At 35.6% G+C, this 22526-nt stretch overlaps 2 protein-coding genes across 2 annotated transcripts; one reads left to right on the forward strand and one right to left on the reverse strand.

The window, feature by feature from the left end:
- The first annotated feature begins 99 nt into the window (after positions 1–99).
- On the forward strand, positions 100–4139 carry LOC113517794 (B-cell CLL/lymphoma 7 protein family member A). The gene is made up of 3 exons (XM_026902533.3): positions 100–345; positions 462–646; positions 1191–4139. The coding sequence occupies exons 1-3, from the start codon at positions 257–259 to the stop codon at positions 1316–1318; spliced, it is 402 nt and encodes a 133-aa protein (XP_026758334.1). The 5' UTR covers positions 100–256; the 3' UTR covers positions 1319–4139.
- On the reverse strand, positions 4060–22227 carry LOC113515717 (cilia- and flagella-associated protein 251-like). Its single transcript, XM_052903036.1, has 17 exons — positions 21896–22227; positions 20199–20345; positions 18400–18658; positions 17942–18054; positions 17307–17596; positions 15694–15845; positions 14925–15071; positions 13476–13584; positions 12222–12415; positions 11119–11270; positions 9295–9636; positions 8310–8534; positions 7885–7976; positions 6790–7024; positions 6223–6442; positions 5488–5597; positions 4060–4274 (listed from the first exon to the last, which is right to left on the reverse strand). The coding sequence occupies exons 1-17, from the start codon at positions 22046–22048 to the stop codon at positions 4137–4139; spliced, it is 3078 nt and encodes a 1025-aa protein (XP_052758996.1). The 5' UTR covers positions 22049–22227; the 3' UTR covers positions 4060–4136.
- Positions 22228–22526: the final 299 nt, after the last annotated feature.

A 22526-nucleotide genomic window follows, 5' to 3' on the forward strand; every position in this document is an offset into this window, starting at 1 on the left:
TCATTCTAAAAACTATCCTTTATCTTTGGCATGTAGAGTGTTTTCATTCATTCGATACATTTAAAATTTCGACATTCAATTCAATTTCATTCGTTCCGTCATTCATATTTCGTCAATTCTAATTAATGGCGGATTTTCGATTTATATTCATTTCCATTTCCACTAATTTAGGCTATAGTCTTTAAATTGACTGCTATAACTGACTGTAAATTCAGCCTGCACGTTTCTCATAAATTAATAGGGATTCTATTTCAAAATGTCTCGATCAGTACGCGCTGAGACTAGAAATCGTGTAAAAGATGATATCAAAAGAGTCATGCAGGCTGTTGAAAAAGTTCGCCATTGGTAAGAGTTGACTAATTTCTTTATTGTAACTTAAGTTTATTTATTAAATATATTATTATTCAATACTTATAAATTTTATAGATAAATAGGCATTTAAATTTTATGTCATTTTTCAGGGAAAAAAAATGGGTAACAATCGGTGAAACAACTATGAAAATCTATAAATGGGTTCCAATATCTACAAATGAACAGAAGAAGAAGCACGCAGCGAAACGAGAGAATAAGGAGAACACATTGACGCCTAAAAAAATGCACGACTCATCTAATTCAAATTTTGGAATGGCAGAAGACTCTAACACATGTAATTAATTTTAAATTTTTCGAATTTATCTCATATCTTCCTGTTCCTGTTTGCCTACATAACAACACTGTGATTAGCTTACTTATTCTTAGTAGTTTTGTATCTCTAACCTTGTTTAACCTGAAAAATTGCTAAACCAGAAATGTTACTTATTTCTAAATAATATACATCTCTTTTGTAAATACAGAGAGACTGTATAAAAGTAGTTTGTTTGGGTATCTCTGTCCCATTCATTTTTCAACCGTAAAGCTGTTGTGTTTGCTTGGTTGTTTCAGTTTGAAGGGTGGGATATGGCATGGATTTACAGGCTAAAGAGGTATAACATCTTAGTCTTTAAGAATGGCAATGCATGGGGAGTGTCATGTGCAAAACATTATACTCTGTTATGTCCATAATCTTGTTCATGTCTATAGGTGTTACTTTGCATCAGGTGGGCTGTCAGTTTATTTGCCATTCTAAGTTGCATATATATACACAGAAACACCTAGATTAATAAAATCAGTAATGTTTATTTATATTTACATTTATTTTAATTACGTTACAGGTTTTTCTACAGTGAGTGATTCCCAAGGACCCACAGAATTCACATCAACTCATATGAACTTCTCTGAAGATTCAAACTCGCAAAGCAGTGGCACCACAACACCCGCTAAGCGATTAAAAGCTGACTGAGGCAAGCTTAGGAAGAGGGATATTTAAGTCCCACGAATTAAAGACTAATGCAATCTGACTATTGAATTTAACTAGTGAAGTGCTGTGAATTAGCTTGAATTTATAATTAGTATGCTTAATAGTGTATAGCCAATTTAATTTTTGAGTTGTACAGTGATATCATTATATGAGTTAGTTTTATGTTAAAGTCATTGATGTATAATAACTAAAGTTTGAATCAAACAATTATAACTTGAATAGTTCTAATTGATCAATTCATTGGCGGGCGGAATTGCATACAACTTTGTACTTGTGCCAAATCTGTCATTTTAAATCCTAATAATTATAAATGTATATAAGTGTATACCTCTAACATTTTATTGATATTTTCTTAGTGATTATATATCTATGACTACAATACATTTCTAATAGTGATTTTGTTGAAATGAATTGGGATAAAACCACAATAATAATTCTATGCAAGTATTGATGTAAATATACTCAATATGGTATGTAACATGTGAAACAGGATAATGGTAGAGTAATTAATATGCAAAATATTCACCCTAAAAAATTCTAATTTGGCAAAAAGATTTTATATGACTGAAGACAATCTCATGTTTGGATTCATATAGTGAGTGGCAGTACAAATAATATAGAAATGTAACATTAACACATTCGTTACAATCAAAAATTTTTTGTGCCTTTGGAAGCATATTTTAACAAAGTACATAAGTCCATGCAGGGTGTAATTTGAAATAATTTAATACTAAAAATGGTTCAGTAATAAGTTTAATAAACATTGAGACATAAATTATGTAACATGATCCCACTGTTGTCAAGGCAATAGCACTAAAATTTAATCAATTATAGTGCTATGACCTTATGTAGTAAAGAACTATCAGTTATTTTATCAAATATTGAATTTATTTCTTTATGGTATTGTATTATAAGCCAATTTATACTTCAATGACAATTTAAAATAAATTTTAATTGGGGGACCTTAATAGACAATTACAAATGGCTAAAGTGCCTATACTGTCCTAATTCTGCATATCAGGACAGAAGCTGTGCTGCAGGCGACTTGATGTTTACACGCATGAACTCAGTTTAAACATGGGATAATTATTAGCAATTAACAATTGCACACAAGTTGATTTCTGTCCTATAGATTGATTTTGAGTTTTGGGATCGGATTGTGTGGAACGTAATCATGGTGTTAATTAAAAATAATTTACTCTGTAATATGAATTAACAAATCACCATGTTTTAAGTAATAATGTACTGTATAAAATATGTAATGTCAGTCAATCAATTTTTTTAAGATTCCACACTGTTTCCACACACACACACACACAAGAAACACTCGCCTATTTACTTATATGTATAAATTTCAATCTGAATTAGTGAATTTCTAATTCCTTTATGCCATATGTGAATATCGGAGCATTTACTATGTAGGAGGCACCATTAGCAAATGTTTACTCTGCCATCTATTGACTATAATAATTTTATGCAATGCAACATTTCACATATTTTATTTTCCAATGGAATTTAATTTTGTAAATATATTGAAATTTTAATGTGACTTAAATAGTATAGTATTAATTGTAAGGATTAATGTAATAATTATACACAATTTAGCATTTACAGAGTGAAAGTTGGCCTTTTCACTCTTTGCCTAGTGTCTGATTAATTAAACATATTTCCACAGATATATGACATTGATCTTGCAAGAAAAAAAAATTTATTCACAATATTAAACAATGTATAATATGTAATTTATATGTTTTTATTTGTATGACTTTATTCAAACGGAAACTTCAAGAGCATTTTGGTGGTTGTCATTTATATCGCCATCGTATTTAATTATTATTTAGAGGATAAATTCCTGTTGTTTGTTTGAAAGCCAATCGTAACATCGCTTGAAGCGTTTACCAACGGGTAATTTTAACCGTTTGAATGCCGACGAGCGCCATTGCGCTCGTGCGCATTGTTAATAAAAGTGCCACGAGCGCCATAGCACTCGTGAAATCAGTTGTCGTAGCTCGGCCTAGAAAAATTATTAAAATTGGGTTATTTTTCAATGAGATACAGTCTTTTTTTACAGACAAGGGTAAATGACATCACGACAAAGATTTATTTGGCATTTTTTAGTAGATAAAAAAAAAAGTAAAAATCAGTGGCACTAACACGGTTGAAACACATTCTTTCGCAATGTATTTGCAGATAATCTACTTTAATAAGTGCCTATAAGCTCAATTCTTTGGGTGAAAAATGCTACATCGATAGGTTGTGCCAGGTTGATGAAGTTTATTTATTAAAAAAAAAGTTTTTTCTCAATCGAAATTAAGAACAGTAATTGTTCTCAATCTAAATAAAATCAGATAGTATCGCCTTTTTTCAGATACTTGAAGTGTATTGCCGATCTATTTAAAAATTAAGCGTGATTTTTTAACAGCGTCCATATTATTTATACTTTATTGTACACAAAAATAACATTGTTATAATTAATAAAATTGTACAACAGGCTTAACTCTGTTAACAAACCCTGAGTGGGAAGAAGCAATAATTACCAGCGGGCAGTGTGAGTACAATAACAAGTGGAAACTGTATGGTTGTTTCTATTAATAAATAATAAATATGCTTAACTAAATAATAATATTATAAAATAATATTACCAATTAGTTGATTAGAATTATTCATTACCATTCAATATAATTTTAATCAACGAAGCAGTAAAAAATACGAACAATTGAATGTATATTTTAGTTTATTAATTTTATTGTGTATAATTAATATAAATATAAGAGAACAGAGATATAATAAATTCTATAAATCAGTTGATTTTTTCTTCGGATTCGCCAGAGGACATCGTCTGAGAGCCTAGCGACTCCATAGCCGAGAATTGCTCGGACAGATTGTCTGCATCTTGTATACCCATTATATTTGTAGCCAAATGACTGAATGTTATTTCCTAGAGAAAAAAAAAATAATCAAAAAATTAGATGTAGAATATTTACACTATTAAATTTACAAAATCGATATTTAGATTTATTAGTTTATGAAGAGGCAAAATGCTGGGCCATCTTATACGATATGACGATTTTTTAAAGAGCATAGTAGAAGGAAAAATAGAGGGCAAAAGAGGAAGAGGAAAACCGAGGAATAACTACATGGGACAGATAAAAGAAACACTAGGTGTCATGTCGTACGGGGAAATTAAGGATATGGCATGGGATAGAGCTGGCTGGAAGAAGATGCATGAATTAGTTGCACCGACAAGAGGAAACTCTTAAATGACAGAGTTTATGAAACTTTTTGTTTAGATATAATTGACTATCAGTATCCCGCGGCTTTGCTGTCAACCAATCCTTACTAATATTATAAATGTGAAAGTGTGTTTGTTTGTTACTTTGTAGCGCTTTAACGACTTAATTAAGCACAATGAAATTTGGTATGTAAATACTGTATAGAATGGATAAGGCTGTTTTTCCCCAGCCAGTAAATATATCCCGGTCACGCGGACGAAGTCGTAGGTAAAAGCTAATATTCTATAATATTTTTTAAGGGATGATATTTAAAATTATAACCTTTCCTCCACTAACGCTATACGCTGGCGGGGCACCAGTGTGGTATGATAGGTGAATATGAAATAAGTACACTTGAGATTAGTACACCTGGAATTCAGCATGATGCTTTACAGGGGAATACCACGTGGAGGTTAAACTGACAGGATATATTGCTAGCAATGGAAATGGTAGTCTGCATTACTAACAATCCCTTCCCTTCAGTATTCTATATATTAGGCGACGTATAACCAATTTTATTCCGAACGGTTGAACCTAATCAAATAATAACCAAATCATAGAGTCGATTCTAGTGAAGTGTCTTTCCCAAAACTTATGTTGGAAAAGTATTATTGTACCATTACATACGTACCATCAACATTAAATTTATTTATTTGCTCTTTATTTATTTTTTATACAACTTAGAATGGCAAACAAGCTGACGGCCCACCTGATGGAAAGTGGTAACGGTCGCCTATAGACATGAGCAGTAGCATGGACATAACAGAGTATACTGTTTCGCCCATGATACTCCCCATGCGTTGCTATTCCATTTATTCTACTACTAAAAGAATAAAACATAAAATATATTCCTAAGAGATGTGACAATATTCTTCGTACCTCTGGTATAAATGAGAAGTCATCTTCAGCATTTGTTGCTCGATCGTCGAAACTCTGTCCAGACAGTATGGAGAGAAGGTACCATGACAACTCGCGGGAGAAGCATTCACCTAAACAATTTATTATTTAGGTTACTTAGATCAATTTCTTAATTTGACTAAAATAGTAATTAAATCACATTTTTTTTTTATAGGCTAAGACCAAAAACTTGACACTATCGACTAATTCTTAGGTGAACCTAGAGATCCGAGTTTATGCTTGTTTACTACTCCTAGTGTTGAATCTAAATGTGATTTGATCTCGAAACTAGTCGAGCTTTCTTTATCGAATTACACATTAGTTAAACCGGTAGTTATGTGGGAAAAGGATTATTAGCAATGGAGTTTGGTAGCCCCATTGCTAGCAATATGCCCTATTAGGTCGACCTCCACGTGGTTCCCCCTGAAAACTATCGTGAACAATTCTAGTTAAATTCGTCACGGTGGGCTAATTGACCTGCTTCATCCTCACCTATCATCTCTCACTGATGCCCCGCCGGTGTATACCGATAGCGCGGGTGGGGTTACCATTCCATTATCACCCATAAAAACCGATAGTTATGACGTTAAAACACCACGAGCAGAGCTTGTGTGAGGGTGACGCGTTAGTGTATTGACTAAAATTAGATCGGTATTTTAGTTGGTGCCTATTTAATTTATTAAAAACAATGTTACATAAAATAACATATTTACTTACCATAGGAACCGAGCATATCAATAAAATCATCGCGGTACATCATATACGTCTCTTTCTGAAGCGTAGCGAAGTTGCGAAACGCATTGCGAATTTGTTGATAATTGTATCCGAACGCAGGACGGTGGTTCAAATATAGCTTCACGAACTCTTCAAAGTCAATCTCTGTACATGGTATCCGCTGGTAGACCTTATATTTCGCTTCCACTATCAAGTTTTCTACCTGTAAAGTTCAGAAGTAACCTAGACTGTGGAAAATAAATTTTTGTGATTGCATAACCCATAAGAATAGTAATGTATGAAGGATACCATGGGCATCACTATATGTATGTTCATGGTGTTTGTTCAAGTCCATGTATAGACGACCAACTATCAAGTGGAACTTTAGGTTGCTTATTAGTTGTTGATAAAAAATCAATTAAGTTTCCTTCAAGCTCGCAATTGGTATACAGCAGACTTCCAAGTAGTAACTAAAAGACAAGCCGTATGCTTCTTATACCAAGCTTTTGAAGAAGTGTTGTGTACGATCTAAGTGTCCTATAAATTACAATAAAAAAATCTAATAAGTACCTCATATTCAGACGGAAAATAGCCTAATGCCCTCATCAGATCAGGCAATGAATCAATCGGTATATAATCCTTGACGCGCCGCATCGCCGGCGAGAAAGTCCCCTGACATAATATCTGAACGTAGTAGAAGAGATCTCTGATCTCTTGGAACAGCCAGCCCGGACGACCATTTTCAATCAAGCAGTAATATGGGTCTAGATTCTCGCCGCCCAACTTTGTCGTTGAGTCCACTGATCTGAATATTAATTACAATAATTATTTTTTATAAAATTAAATAAGGGACCAATCAATCTGAAAGTTACAGTGGATATTATGGTAACGATGCCATAGACGAGCTAGCTAAAAGGGGTTCTAGAACGAAGAATCCAGCAGTTTCGAACATGGTTGCGTTAAAGATTCACTGACATACAAAACCAAAGATGGATACAGGCTACTGATTGCAGACAATCGAAATTAGCCGTGCCAACATTGAATAAACAACTATCAAAACGTCTATTATATCTAGATAGGAAAAACTTTATAACAATGATAGGGACAATAATTGTCCCTATCATTGTTTAAATTCATCTGGCCATTGTCCATTAAACAAACATTTATACACAATAGGAGCCACAGACAGCTCTCTACGTCGAGGCTATTCTGACGCCGAAGTAACGGCTGCTCATGATTATGAAATGTGATTGTGCATGTGATTCAGTATTATGAAATGTGAAGCTGTAGCCTCTTAACGTTTAGAAATCCTCGGAACGGTAAACTCACTCCGTGAGGCCTGTGAAGATCCCAGAAGACTTCTGTGCTTCTGGGGGGAGCTAGGCTGGATGTACTACCCACGACTTTACGCACGATGACCCAAATGAGAGGCTAAGCGCGGAAGAAAGAATCATATTTACATTACATTACTGTGTTTCATGAGTGCGGTATAAAATTGTCATTGGTAAGAGATTGGATTGGTATTGATATTAGTCTAGATTTTAGATATTAGATTCATGAGTAGACTTGCCTTTCTTTGTTAATATTATAAATATAAAAATAAATTTTGTTTGTTGTGCTTTTACGTATAAATCTAGTTACAAAGTTATTTAAATTGTAAGGTACCTGTAATTAGCAGCCCATTGGCACATACAACTGTCCTTGGCTCCAATAGTAAACAGAGTACCACTATCCTCACGGAAGCACATCTCGATAATCTTTCACGTGGAAACAAATAATATAATTAATTAGGTACTTATAAACAAATAAACACTGTTTTGTAGTCACTTTCTTTCATACACAACTAAACCAGGGGGGACCCAATGACGAAAAAAAAATTGGCCAAACGAAAAAAATTTAATAGATGGCAATAACAAACTTACAGTCTAGAATCTAGACTAATTTAATTTTCATATTTTTTTTATTAACTGTAAATAATTAATAAATGTAAAAACACAGATTCAAATCAATTAATTGCGGGCAAATAATATTAAAAAAAATGTTTTATCAACTTTCAAGTAACAACTATGAACCTTTAAAAATCCACATACCTGTATAGGATGTCCGAGCAACCCAACATGTTTCCAAGGGTTACCGTCTAACGGCATTTTCTGTAGTCCTATAACGTTTTTGGTGGCAAACAAAAGATACTGCAGCTCTTCGCCTTCCTCTGTCTTGGAAATGAGCTGCATCTTACGCACAGGGTGCTCGTACCAAGGACCCAGGACCGTCGACATGGTCATTGTTGTTGCACAGTTGATTATTTTGTATTTGTACTGGAATCATATAGTTGCATAGAGTAGATAAAAATGTTAAACACTCTTTGTCAGGTGAGCTATTAGTTTTTCATTTATGAAAAAATAGTCCGAGTGTTGCGACAATAAACTTATAGGAGCATAGTGGTCGAGTAAACGAAATGACAAGCTAGAGTCTAATAACAATCTACTACCGAAGATCTTTTACCGTAGTCCCCAGATGTCACTCTACATTTTTAAGAATTCTGGTAACCTCCTTTGGCTCCTACCGAGGAACTCTAATGAGGTTTTTTTTTTGATGGGTGAAAATGCATTGGACAGCAGTGGACGGTTAAAGGCCGATATGATGATGATATGATTGAAAGCGTATTCAGCATATACAACAGGTAAATTATTATATATTAAAAGGACAAATTTATTTATATTTAATATATTATAATAAATCTGTAGAGAGGTCAATTCTGTACGTGAAATATATTTCCAATATAACTATCAGGGGGTGATCGATACTGATGCCAGAAATGCAATCAATAAAATTTTTGTCTGTTTGTCTGTATGTTCGTTATAGAAACAAAAACCACTCGACGGATTGTAACGAAACTTGGTACAATTATTCTTCATACTCCTGGGCAGGTTATAGTATACTTTTCATCACGCTACGATCAATAGGAGTAGAGCAGTGCAGGGAAATGTTAAAAATGTCTACCCGTGCGACGCCGGGACGGGCCGCTAGTATTTAATATATTAAAAGGAGAATTAATTTCAAAACCAGGCCAATTACCTCGTCATTTGCAACAAGTATCAAATGCATGTCGGTACGATGCACCGCAGGGTCCAAGTTTTTTAACCCCGGCCACGCAATCCCGGCCAGTGGCACCGCAGTCTGATCCATGCGGTCCAGACTGAATATCTCCAAGTACTCGTCTGAACTGTTCGCTATGTCGTACTCCACCATAGTTCTGTCTGCACCGAAAGACACCAGTTGATACTCCTGTTTTTCGGTCTTGTACGGCAAGAATAAGATGGCTGTTATGTCTTTGTAATGAGCTCTATGTTTTCCAATGAAATTCCATTTATGCGTAGTGCAATTGTATTTATATACCCCGACAGTTTTGCCTGCATCCTGAAAGAAGGAATACCTACTGTTATTCGCAAAATGGATTTTACATTAATAAAAAATGGTCCTACAGGCAAAAAAATAATAATAGAATATTAACACTTTGCTAACTAGGAATTCTGTCATGGTTGAAATCCTTGGAATTAAACTAAAATTGTGATAAAAACCTAAATACAAAGGGAGACTTTGTACAAAAGTCGATTGCTTGGGTACCTCTGTTCCATTTGTGTTTCAACCGTGAAGCAGTTGTGTTTGCATGGCTGTGTTTCAGTTTGAAGGGTGGGATATGGCGTGAATTTACAGGGTACAGAGGAATAACACCTGAGTCCTCAGGAATGGCAACGCATGGGGGGGTATCATGGGCGAAACAGTATACTCTGTTATGTCCATGGTACTGCTCATGTCTATAGGCGACGGTTACCACTTTCCATCAGGTGGGCCGTCAGCTTGTTTGCCATTCTAAGTTGTATAAAAAAAAGTATTTTTTTGGTCTTGAACGCTTTGATTTCCAAACGGTGTTGCCCGTCGTGGTAGGAAGACGTATCTACTTGTACACGTTAGTATAATTACGAGTTTACTCGTCATCGGTCAGCAAAGTATTTTTTTTTTGATGGGTTAAAATGGTATGGTAACCCCGCCTGCGCTAACGGGATACGCTGGCGGAGCACCAGTGAAGGGTGATAGATGAGAATGAAAACAGGCCAGTTAGCCCATCATGATGAATTCATCAGGAATTAACCATGATAGTTTCCAGGGGGAACCGCGAGGAGGTCGACCTGGTTGGGTGTATTGCTAGCGATGTGATTCTCAGTCTACATTACTAACAATCCCTTTCCCCCGGTCAGCAAAGTATTAATCATGTACTGGTTGGTAACCGTATAGGTTCCGGCATAGAATAGGCCACTCCTATCTTTCCCGTGGGTGTCGTAAGAGGCGAATAAAGGAGGGCAAGGAATGAACAGTAGTATACCTCTTAAAACATCTCTAAAGCCTGACTGCGGTTATCAAACGGCCTGCCAAGCGTAGTAACGACTGGCAAAACCCCTCATGGGCGCTTATGTTCAGTAGTAGACAGTTAATGACAGACTTGTAAAAAAAAATTCCAATCTCTCTGCCATATATTTTTAATTAAGTTTGTCTGTTTTCTCTCAATACTGCTATTCTATTAGTAAATTAATAAATTAAATAAAAACTTATTTTCCTGCTAGCGCTCTTATATCTAACAAATACTAAAAAAAACTATCTGTTTCGCCAATATGACACAATAAGTAGATATTTACTCTAGTGGCACCGGGGAAAGGATTTTTTTAAATGGGTGAAAATGGTATGGTAACCGCGAGGAGGTCGACCTGGTTGGATATATTGCTAGCAATGGGATTCTTAATCTCCATTACTAACAATCCCTTTTCCCTCCGGTGGCAATAATTAATAACGTTGTCCGTAAAGGATCCATTGAAAATAGATGTATACTTAGTTGTGTCCACTTACTGAAAAAGCTAAGGTCAAAGAATCACAGCTGTATGTAATTTCTTTTATCGCATGCCTGGTGTCCTTGAATGGAGTCTCAGTTAATATACATATAGTACTTGGATCAAGGAATAATAGTTCACCAGAATTTAAACCACATGCGAGATGAAAACCTGTTGAATAAAATACCATACATACATATTTGTCACGCCTGTCTCCCATTAGAGTAGGCAGAAACAATGGAACGCCAAATGCTTCGATTCAAACAAAGCTCTTAATAAAATACCGTCATTTATTAAATATTTCTACTAATATTATAAATGCGAAAGTCTGTATGGATGGATGAATGTTTGTTGTTATTTCACGCAAAAACTACTGAACGGATTTGAATGAAATATGAATAAGTTGTATTCTAACTTAAAACATAGGTTTCTTTATATAATGATTCAGACAAAGCTGCGGGATATAGTTAGTAATTCATATATCTATATGTCGAAGATCAACATGTCCTTTTGGGGGGAAAGGGATTGTTAGTAATGAGGTCAAATACCCCCATTACTAGCAATATACCCTGTCAGGTCGAACTGCACGTGGTTCCCCCTGGAAACCATCGTGGCTAATTCTAGTTGAATTCGTCACGGTGGGCTAACTGATCTGCTTTCATCCTCATTAGTCATCTATCACTGGTACCCCGCTAGTGTATTCCGATAGCGCAGACGAGTTACCATACCATTATCACCCATTAAAAAAAAACATGTCCTTTTTATCTCTTGAAGCGACATCATACACAAGTAGTTGGCTTGGTGGTGATAGTATCCTATACAAAGGTAAGCGTGGTAATAGTATAGGTAAAAAAGGAAGGAAGGAAGGAAAAAAATCGGAGTGACAGACAGTGCTGTCATAATGACCTATATCGTATATATGTTACATATTACGGTCGTTATGATTTATACTCTATTGTCCCAAATCAAGCCTTCTCCTCTCATGTCAAATTCAAAGCAATAGTTACTGCTATATGTATGTACACAGTTAGCAATAAAATTCTATTCTATTCTCTCGCTCGTTTTCAGATAAATATTTTAAATACTCTAAGCTCTAAGTTAACGTATATATACATTGGTTACCTGAAGGAGAATACTTAAGACAAGTGACAGAAAGCTGAGGAATTGTCACTTCGTAATTGTATTTTATTGAATCACATTTAGGAGGAATGACCACTTTGTAGTGGGCTCGCAGATCGAGTCTTGAGAATGATTTGTGTTGTAAAAAATCGAATAATTCAACGATACCGTCTGCATATCCTACGCACACAAATGGCCTGAAATATATCATATTTAAATTAGATAGATAGATAGATAAATACTTTATTTGAGCCATTTATGACACACGTAAATTAACAAATGAGTTTGTAATACAATTAGATTATTTACACTTTTTTTAAATATAAAACAAAAGATAAAATATGAAAATATGTTTTCACCAAGTGTGTCTCAGTGACCCAAATAGGCTACAGTAATTACTTTCTCTTCTTTTTTTTCATTTCAAAATAACTATATTTATAACAGGTTTTTACTTCGTTGTGTCCATGGTACTGCTCATGTCTATAGGCGACGGTTACCACTTTCCATCAGGTGGGCCATCGGCTTGTTTGCGATTCAAAGTTGTATAAAAAAAAATGATCATATTTCTTCATATATAATATCGATAATTTATCATCATCATTAGTCATACTGTCCACTACTATATTGCAGAATCTATTAATATCTTGCAGGAAGTCAATACATGCGAATGCATACATCAACATCCTATGACACATTTGAGGTCGCTCGTCCATCTAATCGGCGATTCTACGAATATTTTTTATGATACTTAGTATGACACGATTACGAAAAAAAAATGGCCGCGCGGAAAAAAGTTTAATAGATGGCGATACTAGTCGCGATTTACTATTAATGCTTCCATAAGTCTATAATATGTATAAACGCAAGACGAGACCGCCAAAACGATTCAAATAGATAGGTTATTATTATTTATATGTATAGGTAGAACATTCCACAAGATTAGCAAATACCACAGAGATTTACGCCATCTATAGGTTGCTTACGCAATTAGTAGTCATCGGTAAATTAATTTATTAGCTTGAGCTGGCGAGCGGCAAAGAAAGTAGCGGCATCTAGCGTACATATGAAAACTAAAATTTAAGCCGAAGAATAAACAGACTTAGAGCTTTTCACTTGTTTGTTCAAGATGATGTATCTGTACTAGTATAGTATTATATTATCTGTGGCATGACAAACAATTTGACAATTTTTGTGGAACATTTTAATTATGACAATAACAATTTCTTGAAAAATAATATATATATAAATTTTATTTACTTCTCAGGATGAACCGAAATTGATAAAGCATGCGCTACTCTGTTGTCCAGCACTGTAACCAGCTTCTCGGTGACGAAGTCAACAAAACCTACGCCTTGGTTGAGGGTGCCTGTAATAGATAGATAAATCATCTATTATCATAAAAATAAAAATAATCTTTAATTTTATACTAAAAAAAATACAATGATATCTGTATATTTATATTGTCGATTCCTTGGCTTCTCTCCCACCAAAACGTTCTCTCATTTTAAAAAATGCCTTTTTAGTATTTTGTTACGTGTATTAGGAACTTATGTTTTCTTTTTTACAACTTAGAATGGCAAACAAGCTGACGGTCCACCTGATGAAAAGTGGTAACCGTCGCCTATAGACATGAGTAGTACCATGGACGTAACAGAGTATACTGATTCACCCATGACACCCCCCATGCGTTGCCATTCCTGAGGACTTGGGTGTTATTCCTCCGTACCCAGTAAATTCACGCCATATCCCACTCTTCAAACCGAAACACAGCCATGCAAACACAACTGCTTCACGGTTGAAACACGAATGGGACAGAGATACTCAAGCAAACGACTTTTGTACAAAGTTTCCCTCTGGTAAATATATCAAACTCCTCGACCCACTGATAGATGTTGGTCACTAGTCATTTAATCGGTCAGTGCGTCTTACCGTCCACCTAGTGAAAATTGTGACCTTCGCCTATAGACATCGCAACACAATGGACATTTGAGAGTTATACCGTGATGCTTATTATACTGCATGAAAGCGTCACGCCATTTGCGTGTGTGGGATACGCAGATGGTATTGTTGAGTTACATTCTCAAGACTCGATTTGCGAGATTACTACAAGGTGGTCATTCCTTCTAAATGTGATTCAATAAAATGCAATTCATTATATCATATCAAGCTGTTAACTGTTCACCGCTGAACTTAAGCCTCCCCCCATAAGGGGGGACTTTGCCAGTATCAACCACGCTTGGCAGACGTGTTGGCAATCGCAGTCCAAATAAGAAGTGACAATTCCTCAGCTTTGTAGGGGGGGGGGGGGAGGGATTGTTAGTAATGGGGAGTTTAGTCCACATTGCTATCAATATACCCTATCAGGTCGACCTCCACGCGGTTCCCACTGGAAACCATCGTGACTAATTTATCGTTGAATTCGTCACGATGGGCTAATTGACCTGCCTTTTCATCTTCACCTATCATCCTCACTGATTTCCCGCCAGTGTATACCGATAGCACAGGCGGGGTCATCATTCCATTATCATCCATGAAAAAAAAAAATTCCTCAGCTTTCTGTAACTTGTTTCAAATATTATTCTCCTTCAGGTTATCAAACTATCATTTCTAGTAACTAAGTTGGAATTTTTTTTTATGTAAGTCTACTTAAAGTTTTGATACATTATAGGATACTAAGAGTATATACCCAAAAGGAATATTACTTACACACGATAAAATCTCGAACGATGATCGGTTTGCCTCCAACGGAGGCGTCGCTGGGCAACTGTTGCTTGAGTAACTTCTGTTTCAAGTGACCAGTCTCGGGGTCTATCTCTGGTACTACTTTTTCCCAACAGAGGCATGGTTTGTTACCTTCATTAAAAACACACAAGGTTGCTAAATTTCTCATACCCTCATAAGAGACTGGTTTGAGCTAGTGTAGAATAAGAACTTATTTACTTAACTCTTTATTGCTCCAAAAACAAAAAAAAAAATATAAGTACAATGACAATTGGAAAATTCCAATGAAATACAGTAGCATAAAATATAGATAATATAACACAAAAGTAGGTACAAAGACGATCTTATCGCTAGAGCAATCTCTTACAGATAACTTTTGGACCATTTAGAAGGAGATAGGAGAGATCTTTGCTCAACAATGGGGCATCATGGTTTAACAATAGAAAAGAATATGATATGCGATTACATCGCCATTTCTAAGTCGATTTTCACAATTCTTTTTCCAATCTATACGGTTTACTCTTATGTAGATTCTATTTTAAAATCGCGACAATAGAAGCAGTTATTTTTCTTTGCGGAGCAACAAAATGTTAGTTATGGAGCAAAATCTGGTTGTAAAAATATAATATCTATGAAACATCTTCACATGGCCGCTTATAATCAGACTGGTCGTATACCTGATTGCAGGTCTCGTTGTATAATGAAATTGGTTAATCGAATGATTGATATGTATAGTTATTTATTTTATTATTACATTCAGGGTCAAATATCTGGTAGCTTCTTGGCGAGATGTTGAAGCTAATGTGACGCACGTTGTCCACTTGAAAGCCGTGGATCCAGTACAGCAGCTTCATCTGCTCGTCGTAGAAGTGGATCTCACCACCATTGTTTCCTGTTGTTATCACTCTGGCAATCACAATGCAGAATACATATCATCATATCAGCCGTTAGTTATTCGCTGGTGAACTTAGACCTCCTCTTATTGGGTTTTACTAGTAGTTACCACGCTTGGCAGGCGGATTGGCAATCACAGTCAGGCTTTTGTGATGTTTTAAAAGGGACTGCTGTCCCTCGACTATTAAGTTCCCTTGGTCGCCCCTTGGAAAAGAAAGCAGACTATACAGCGTATAGAATACGTAACCTGTTGCATTTCAATAGAACTCAATAAAAATATAGAAATAAATAACTTATCCGATAGCTCACCGAGTTCAATAGTAGTAAAAAACCTTTTCATAAAGACTTTTTTTACAATGCAACAGACTACAATATTGGCGGAAAAGAGGCTGTTAATAATGGGGTCTAAAAACCCAATGTTAGCAATATAACCTAACAGATTGAGCTCCACGCGGTTCCCGCTGGAAACCATCATGATTAATTCTTGTGGAATTCATCAAAATGGGCTAACTGACCTGCTTTCATCCTCAACTATCATCTCTCACTGGTACCCCGCCAGAGTATACCGTTAGCGCAGGCGTGGTTACCATTCCATTATCATCCAATTAAAAAACTATAGACATTTACTCTTTCTCTTGTACTTACATTTTGAATATATTTTGAATTGATTTAGATTTTATTTATTGTAATTACAGCTTGTATAATAATTACAACCTACATGATTATATTATGCGAAATCTTCGGCAATTGGTAATCAATTTTAATGATTATTTATCTTGTGATCGTTTTATGATTTTCTGAATTTACTTTCAGCCATATTTATTCATTTAGGCACAGCAACAGTAATACAATTCACATTACATTCACTATAATAAGCTTTATAACTAAGTAATTATTTTTAAATTGTACACCGTTAATTGCTACGCACAGCGTTAGCTTATACTAGTTTCAATATTATATACAATAACAATAGAAAATGAGAACAATTATATATTAAATTCAGAGACTTTTTTTGCCATTATAAGAAAAGAATGTGAACTATAAGCAAAAATGTCCAATTCATTACAACCATTGTACAGTCTGCACATGCGGAACAGAGGATCATTGAAAGTTACATTGTTATTACAATAAGGTACATGAAATAATTTTAGTATTATCTTATTACCTCCAGTTTTAAACGGAACATGGCTCAACAGATCGATAGCATCCCACTTTGCGTTTATAATTTTATATAGCGTGTTCAAGTCTTGGATTGAACGTCTAGATTTTAACATAGTAATACCAAAAAAATTAGTCGACTTTCATTTGTAGATAGCTTACGTCTCATGCCAAGCTTTGAACTTAAATTACGAAGGAAACGCCGCTGAATAGCTTCCAATCTATCAATATGAGTGCTGTACTGGGGAGACCATATGACAGCATTATACTCTAAAACTATATAATTGATAAGTGTAATTGTAAAGAAATATTTACCCATCAATACTTGTGATGACGTTTATTTTATACTTTTCGATTCTGAAAACCTTTACGAATCTCAAATTCTCAAAACTCGTAGGTTGTATTTTCTGCTGGTACTGTATTGTGTATCCAAATACGAGCACGGCACCCCTGCTCGTGGCAACCAGGATTTGAGCAGTGTCTTGCACGAAAGTGAAGCAGGTCAGCTTCCCAAAATCTGGGCTTATTGTTGTTTCTAGCTTCCTTACTTTTAATTCATATTTGTCAGTTTCTTTCCTCTCTCCTCTCTCCATGACAAATATTTTCTGAACAGAGATAATAAATAATTGTTGTATATTTTCGGTTATTCATGCAAAACACATGTCATATTTATTTCTTATTGGGGTCCATAGATTATAGGAACTATGCTATATTGCATATATATATGCTATATAGCTATGTGTCCGTTTAACACTTTCGCAGATTTCAATTAACAAACACGCAGATTATGATAGTGTTATCTAGGGATAACAATAGGGCTTTGATACTTCTAGGAAGTGAAGTGTAACGCCTGTTGTGTTATAACTGATTCTGGCTTTCTTAACCTTTCGGACCAAAACAAAGGTCGCTAATTTAAGTAATGTAACTTTTTAATTAAAATGACTACTAACACCAGATACTCCTATGAATATATCTCTTTTTGACATCAACAGAAATTGTTCGGAATTGTAAGGATTGAAATCCATCGCCACAACGGAGTCTCGAAAATTTACTTCTAAAACAGCTGAAATCAATATTTCTTTGTCAAAACAAATTTTTTAAGGAGGGAAGATTATTTTGTAGTGGATATATCCAAAGCACACTTAAATGATTTTAAAAATTCTTTCATCTATATAAAGCTATATTATCAGTGAGTAAGATGGTTTATATTTTATTGAAAAAAGAAGCCGCGAAAGCACGAAATTAAAGAAATCATATAAACCAACTCGATGGTCTACTAAGTAAAGATATTGATGACCAGCTACGGGACGGGTCGCTAGTAAATACATTTACATTTATATGATATAGCTTGCGAGTGTTTTGATTCGACGTAAACAACCTATACTCAACTTACGTAAACCAGTCTTACCATGGGGTTTATCCTCTCCGAAAGACCAAATCCACCAAAACAGCACTGCCTTTTCTTTGTATCCTAAAGTTAATAAATACTTTGCGTCTGCACTCAAAGCAACTCTTGAAACTTTAATATCACGATGGGGGGAGAATAATGTCCTTTGTGGAAAATTATTACTGCTGTCCCAAATTATAACTATATTCTCAGGACCTGAGTCTGCTGTTACAAGCCATTTGCCTTGCCTATCTGATGCGATACATGACACCACGTGCCTCTGAAATAATCAATTTGATATTCTTAACCATGATTCACCAATACGTCAAATAACTAAGTTAGTACTTCTATTCGGCTGATCTCATTGTTGATATAAAATAGTATGATGATTTATCATTTAACAGATAAAGCAATCATCTAAAGAGTTTTGGTGATTACCAAAGAATACTTTATTCACTTCTTAAAAGTAATTGTCATTTTTCTCCGCACACTAGGATAGTGTAATATGGATCTCCGGGCAGCGGAAGGCGGGACACTTCCAAAGCCCAACTAGAGGTGGAGATCCGGGAGTCGGCGCGCTGCGTATTCCCGGCGTGTCACTCGGAGTGGCCCTGTTATGGGGTGGCATTGCCGGTGATTGGGACGACTGCAAATCGCGAGTCCCAGTCATCGACACACGGCGCTGAGAGGAATACCGAGGTGGTTTTTAGTGGGTAAAAATCTCACAGTACCCACCGTCATCCCGCTGGCGGTGGGTCTCTTTCTGAAGATTTTCCCCTCGATAAAAAAAAGGATAGTGTAATATAAAACAGAGAAAACCCTATAATCTAAATGATAAAATTGTAAAATCGATAGCCTTCGTTACCATTCGTAACCTTCAAGTCAAAAAAGTATATTAAATACGCTATTGGGACTACACGATAAAAAAATTTGCAGGTAAATAATACATAGCTGCTTTTTTATTGCCGACGTTTCGATTAGAGTTGGATTGCACCACGTCGTGGTTATAACAGGACGACACAGTGCAATCCCGATAGTGTATTTAAATATATGTAAACAAAGTTTATAAACTAAAAACACTTTTTAAAAGGGCGGCTGCACACCTACGATTTCTCTGGTGTAGCAGATGCTCATGAGCAGCGGTAGTCACTTACCATCAGGTTAGCCATGCTAGTTTGATCCTTGTGTTATGTTATAAAAACTAACTTTAATTTTTGAAACCGGAATCCTACGTTAGTTCTGTATTAATCGTGTCCAAGTTGGGGGGAAAGGGATTGTTAGTAATGGGGACTGAGAATCCCATTGCTAGCAATATACCCAACCAGGTCGACCTCCTCGCGGTTCCCCCTGGTCAACTATCATGGTTAATTCCTGATGAATTCATCATGATGGGCTAACTGGCCTGTTTTCATTCTCATCTATCACCCTTCACTGGTGCTCCGCCAGCGTATCCCGTTAGCGCAGGCGGGGTTACCATACCATATTCACCCATCAAAAAAAAAAAAAAAAAAATCGTGTCCAAGTCAAATTCTTTTTTTTTTATGGGGGAAGGGATTATTAGCAATGGAGTTGGACAGCCCCATTGCTAGCAATATGCCTTATCAGGTCGACCTCCACGTGGTTCCCCCTGGAAACCATCATGAACAATTCTCGTTGAATTCGTCGCGATGGGCTAACTGACCTGTTTCATCCTCATCTATCATCCGTCACTGGTGGCCCGCCGGTGTATACCGATAGCGCGGGTGGGGTTACTATTTCATTATCACCTATAATAAAAAACAAAATCTTTTTTAAACAAATTATGTAAGTTTGAGCCATACGTGTCCTTGCAGTATCCTCATTTGATTGGTGGTCCAGTTATACAGTACTGCACAATTCGACGCAGCGTAGAATATCGTAGTACTACCCTTATCGTTTAAGTTTATCACACCCACTTTCGGATTGTAGCCGTAGATCCAGCGGATGTTCTAATAAAAGGAAAAAAAATCAATTACTACATTATTATAATTATTAAATAAATACACTCATGACAAAAACCCTAATAAAGTAGTCAGAAGCATTTTTTATGAATGAAAATGTTATGACAACCCTGTTTACACTAACGCTATAAACTGGGGGGAAAGGGATTGTTAGCAATGGAGTTTGACAGCTCCATTGCTAGCAATATACCCTATTAGGTCGACCTCCACGTGGTTCCCCCTGGAAACCATCGTGAACAATTCTTGTTGAATTCGTCACGATGGGCTAACTGACCTATTTCATCCTCACCTATCACCCTTCACTGGTGCCTCGCCGGTGTATACCGATAGCGCGGGTGAGGTTACCATTCCATTATCATCCATTAAAAAAAAAACGCTATAAGCTGGCGAGGTACTAACGAAAGTTAATATGTGAAAATTAAGAAAGATCAATATTTTTCTGAATTAGATGTTGTTGGTATTCAGCTTGAGATATCAGCTAATATTTCCGTTGTGGAAGGGAATAGGATAAACACAACATAAAAGTACGACAAAATTTAATAGAAGAGCAAATACAGAATAGCAACGATTGTTTTAAACAGTGTGTCAACTAAATTTAAAAACATATCTTTTTAAATTACAACCGGCCAGTAGTTTATAGCTGTATGAAAATATATCTATTTCTAACAGATGTTTTCTTTTGGAAGTCCATATCACTGGTTACCTATTTGTTTAGAATTATTTAATAATTAAGATAGCTTTTTTAGTTATTTATTTATTAAAATTAAAGTTAATATAAAATTCCTTAAATACTAATACTTATTATAAGTAATCCTCAAACGCACCACATCGAGGCAGCGTACCCAAGATACTGGCAGCATTACCTTACATTTAGAATTATTTTATTTCAACAACTATTAGTATGTTTGTGACTGCCAACAAATAACAAGAAGTTGTGGAACTTCTGGTAGGTAATAGTGGTAATCAATCTTCGAATGTTGGCAGTTACACACATACTTATAGTGGTGGAACTAAACAAAATAATACTAATCAAATAATCAGACAGGTCAGTTAGCCCATTTGTCGTGGTATACTGTTGACAATGGGAAATAACCTCTTCATTTTTTTTTACAACTTAGAATGGCAAACAAGCTGACGGCCCACCTGATGGAAAGTGGTAACCGTCGCCTATAGACATGAGCAGTACCATGGACATAACAGAGTATACTGTTTCGCCCATGATACCCCCATGCGTTGCCATTCCAGAGGACTCAGGAATGGCAACGCATGTTATTCCTCTGTACCCAGTAAATTCACGCCATATCCCACCCTTCAAACCGAAACACACCTATGCAAACACAACTGCTTTACAGTTGAAACACGAATGGGATAGAGGTACCCAAGCAATCGATTTTTGTACAAAGTCAGTACAAAGTAAAAAGAAAACCACTATGCTGTCATTTTGATGGCGAGTTGTTTCGGAGTTTAGTATTTGTTATTTCATTTTTCGCCAATTATTGTATAATACAGAACATATAGATAATTTTGGTGAAACTAACAAAGGGTGTGGGCTTATGGTTGTATTCAGCGAACTCGGCGTGTTTCCTGATCTGTGACAAAGACAAACTGCGGAGGCGACGGATGTCCGCTTCGCTGGCGGTGCTCGCGCGCATGTTGGGCATCGAATGGTTTCCTTGATTGATTCCTTGCATTTTGTATTTTTATATATGTAACGAATAAAATTAAACAGTACTCATTTTTCGACACGACCTCAACACTGTCAACTGTACTGTCAAATCCTTAATTTTTTTTTAAAAGTTGATATACTTAGCTGTTTTTTAAAAGTTGATGAGCATATAGGTATGTGTTATTTATTACTAATTGTTGAGGTTTTTTTCAATAATAATAATAAAGTTTATTTATTTATCTCACAACTTTTTTGAGTACAATGAAACATTTAAAATAATACCATAGATACATCAAAGTTGTAGAGAACTGGTGCCTGAACTGGGTATTCAAAGAATCCGTATCACAAGGCACCAGGAATGTAACTCTCTCTGGCATGAAACATTTTATGGTAATACTTACAATCGGAGAACACAAAAGTTGTTAGGCGTAGCAGATACAATATGAACACGTGAAAATACATATACACACATAGTTTTATAATGTTTAAAAGTTTAAATAACA

The sequence above is a fragment of the Galleria mellonella genome, unplaced genomic scaffold (genome assembly GCF_026898425.1).
Source record: "Galleria mellonella isolate WM207_F2 unplaced genomic scaffold, CSIRO_AGI_GalMel_v1 utg103, whole genome shotgun sequence".
Lineage (NCBI taxonomy): Eukaryota > Metazoa > Arthropoda > Insecta > Lepidoptera > Pyralidae > Galleria > Galleria mellonella.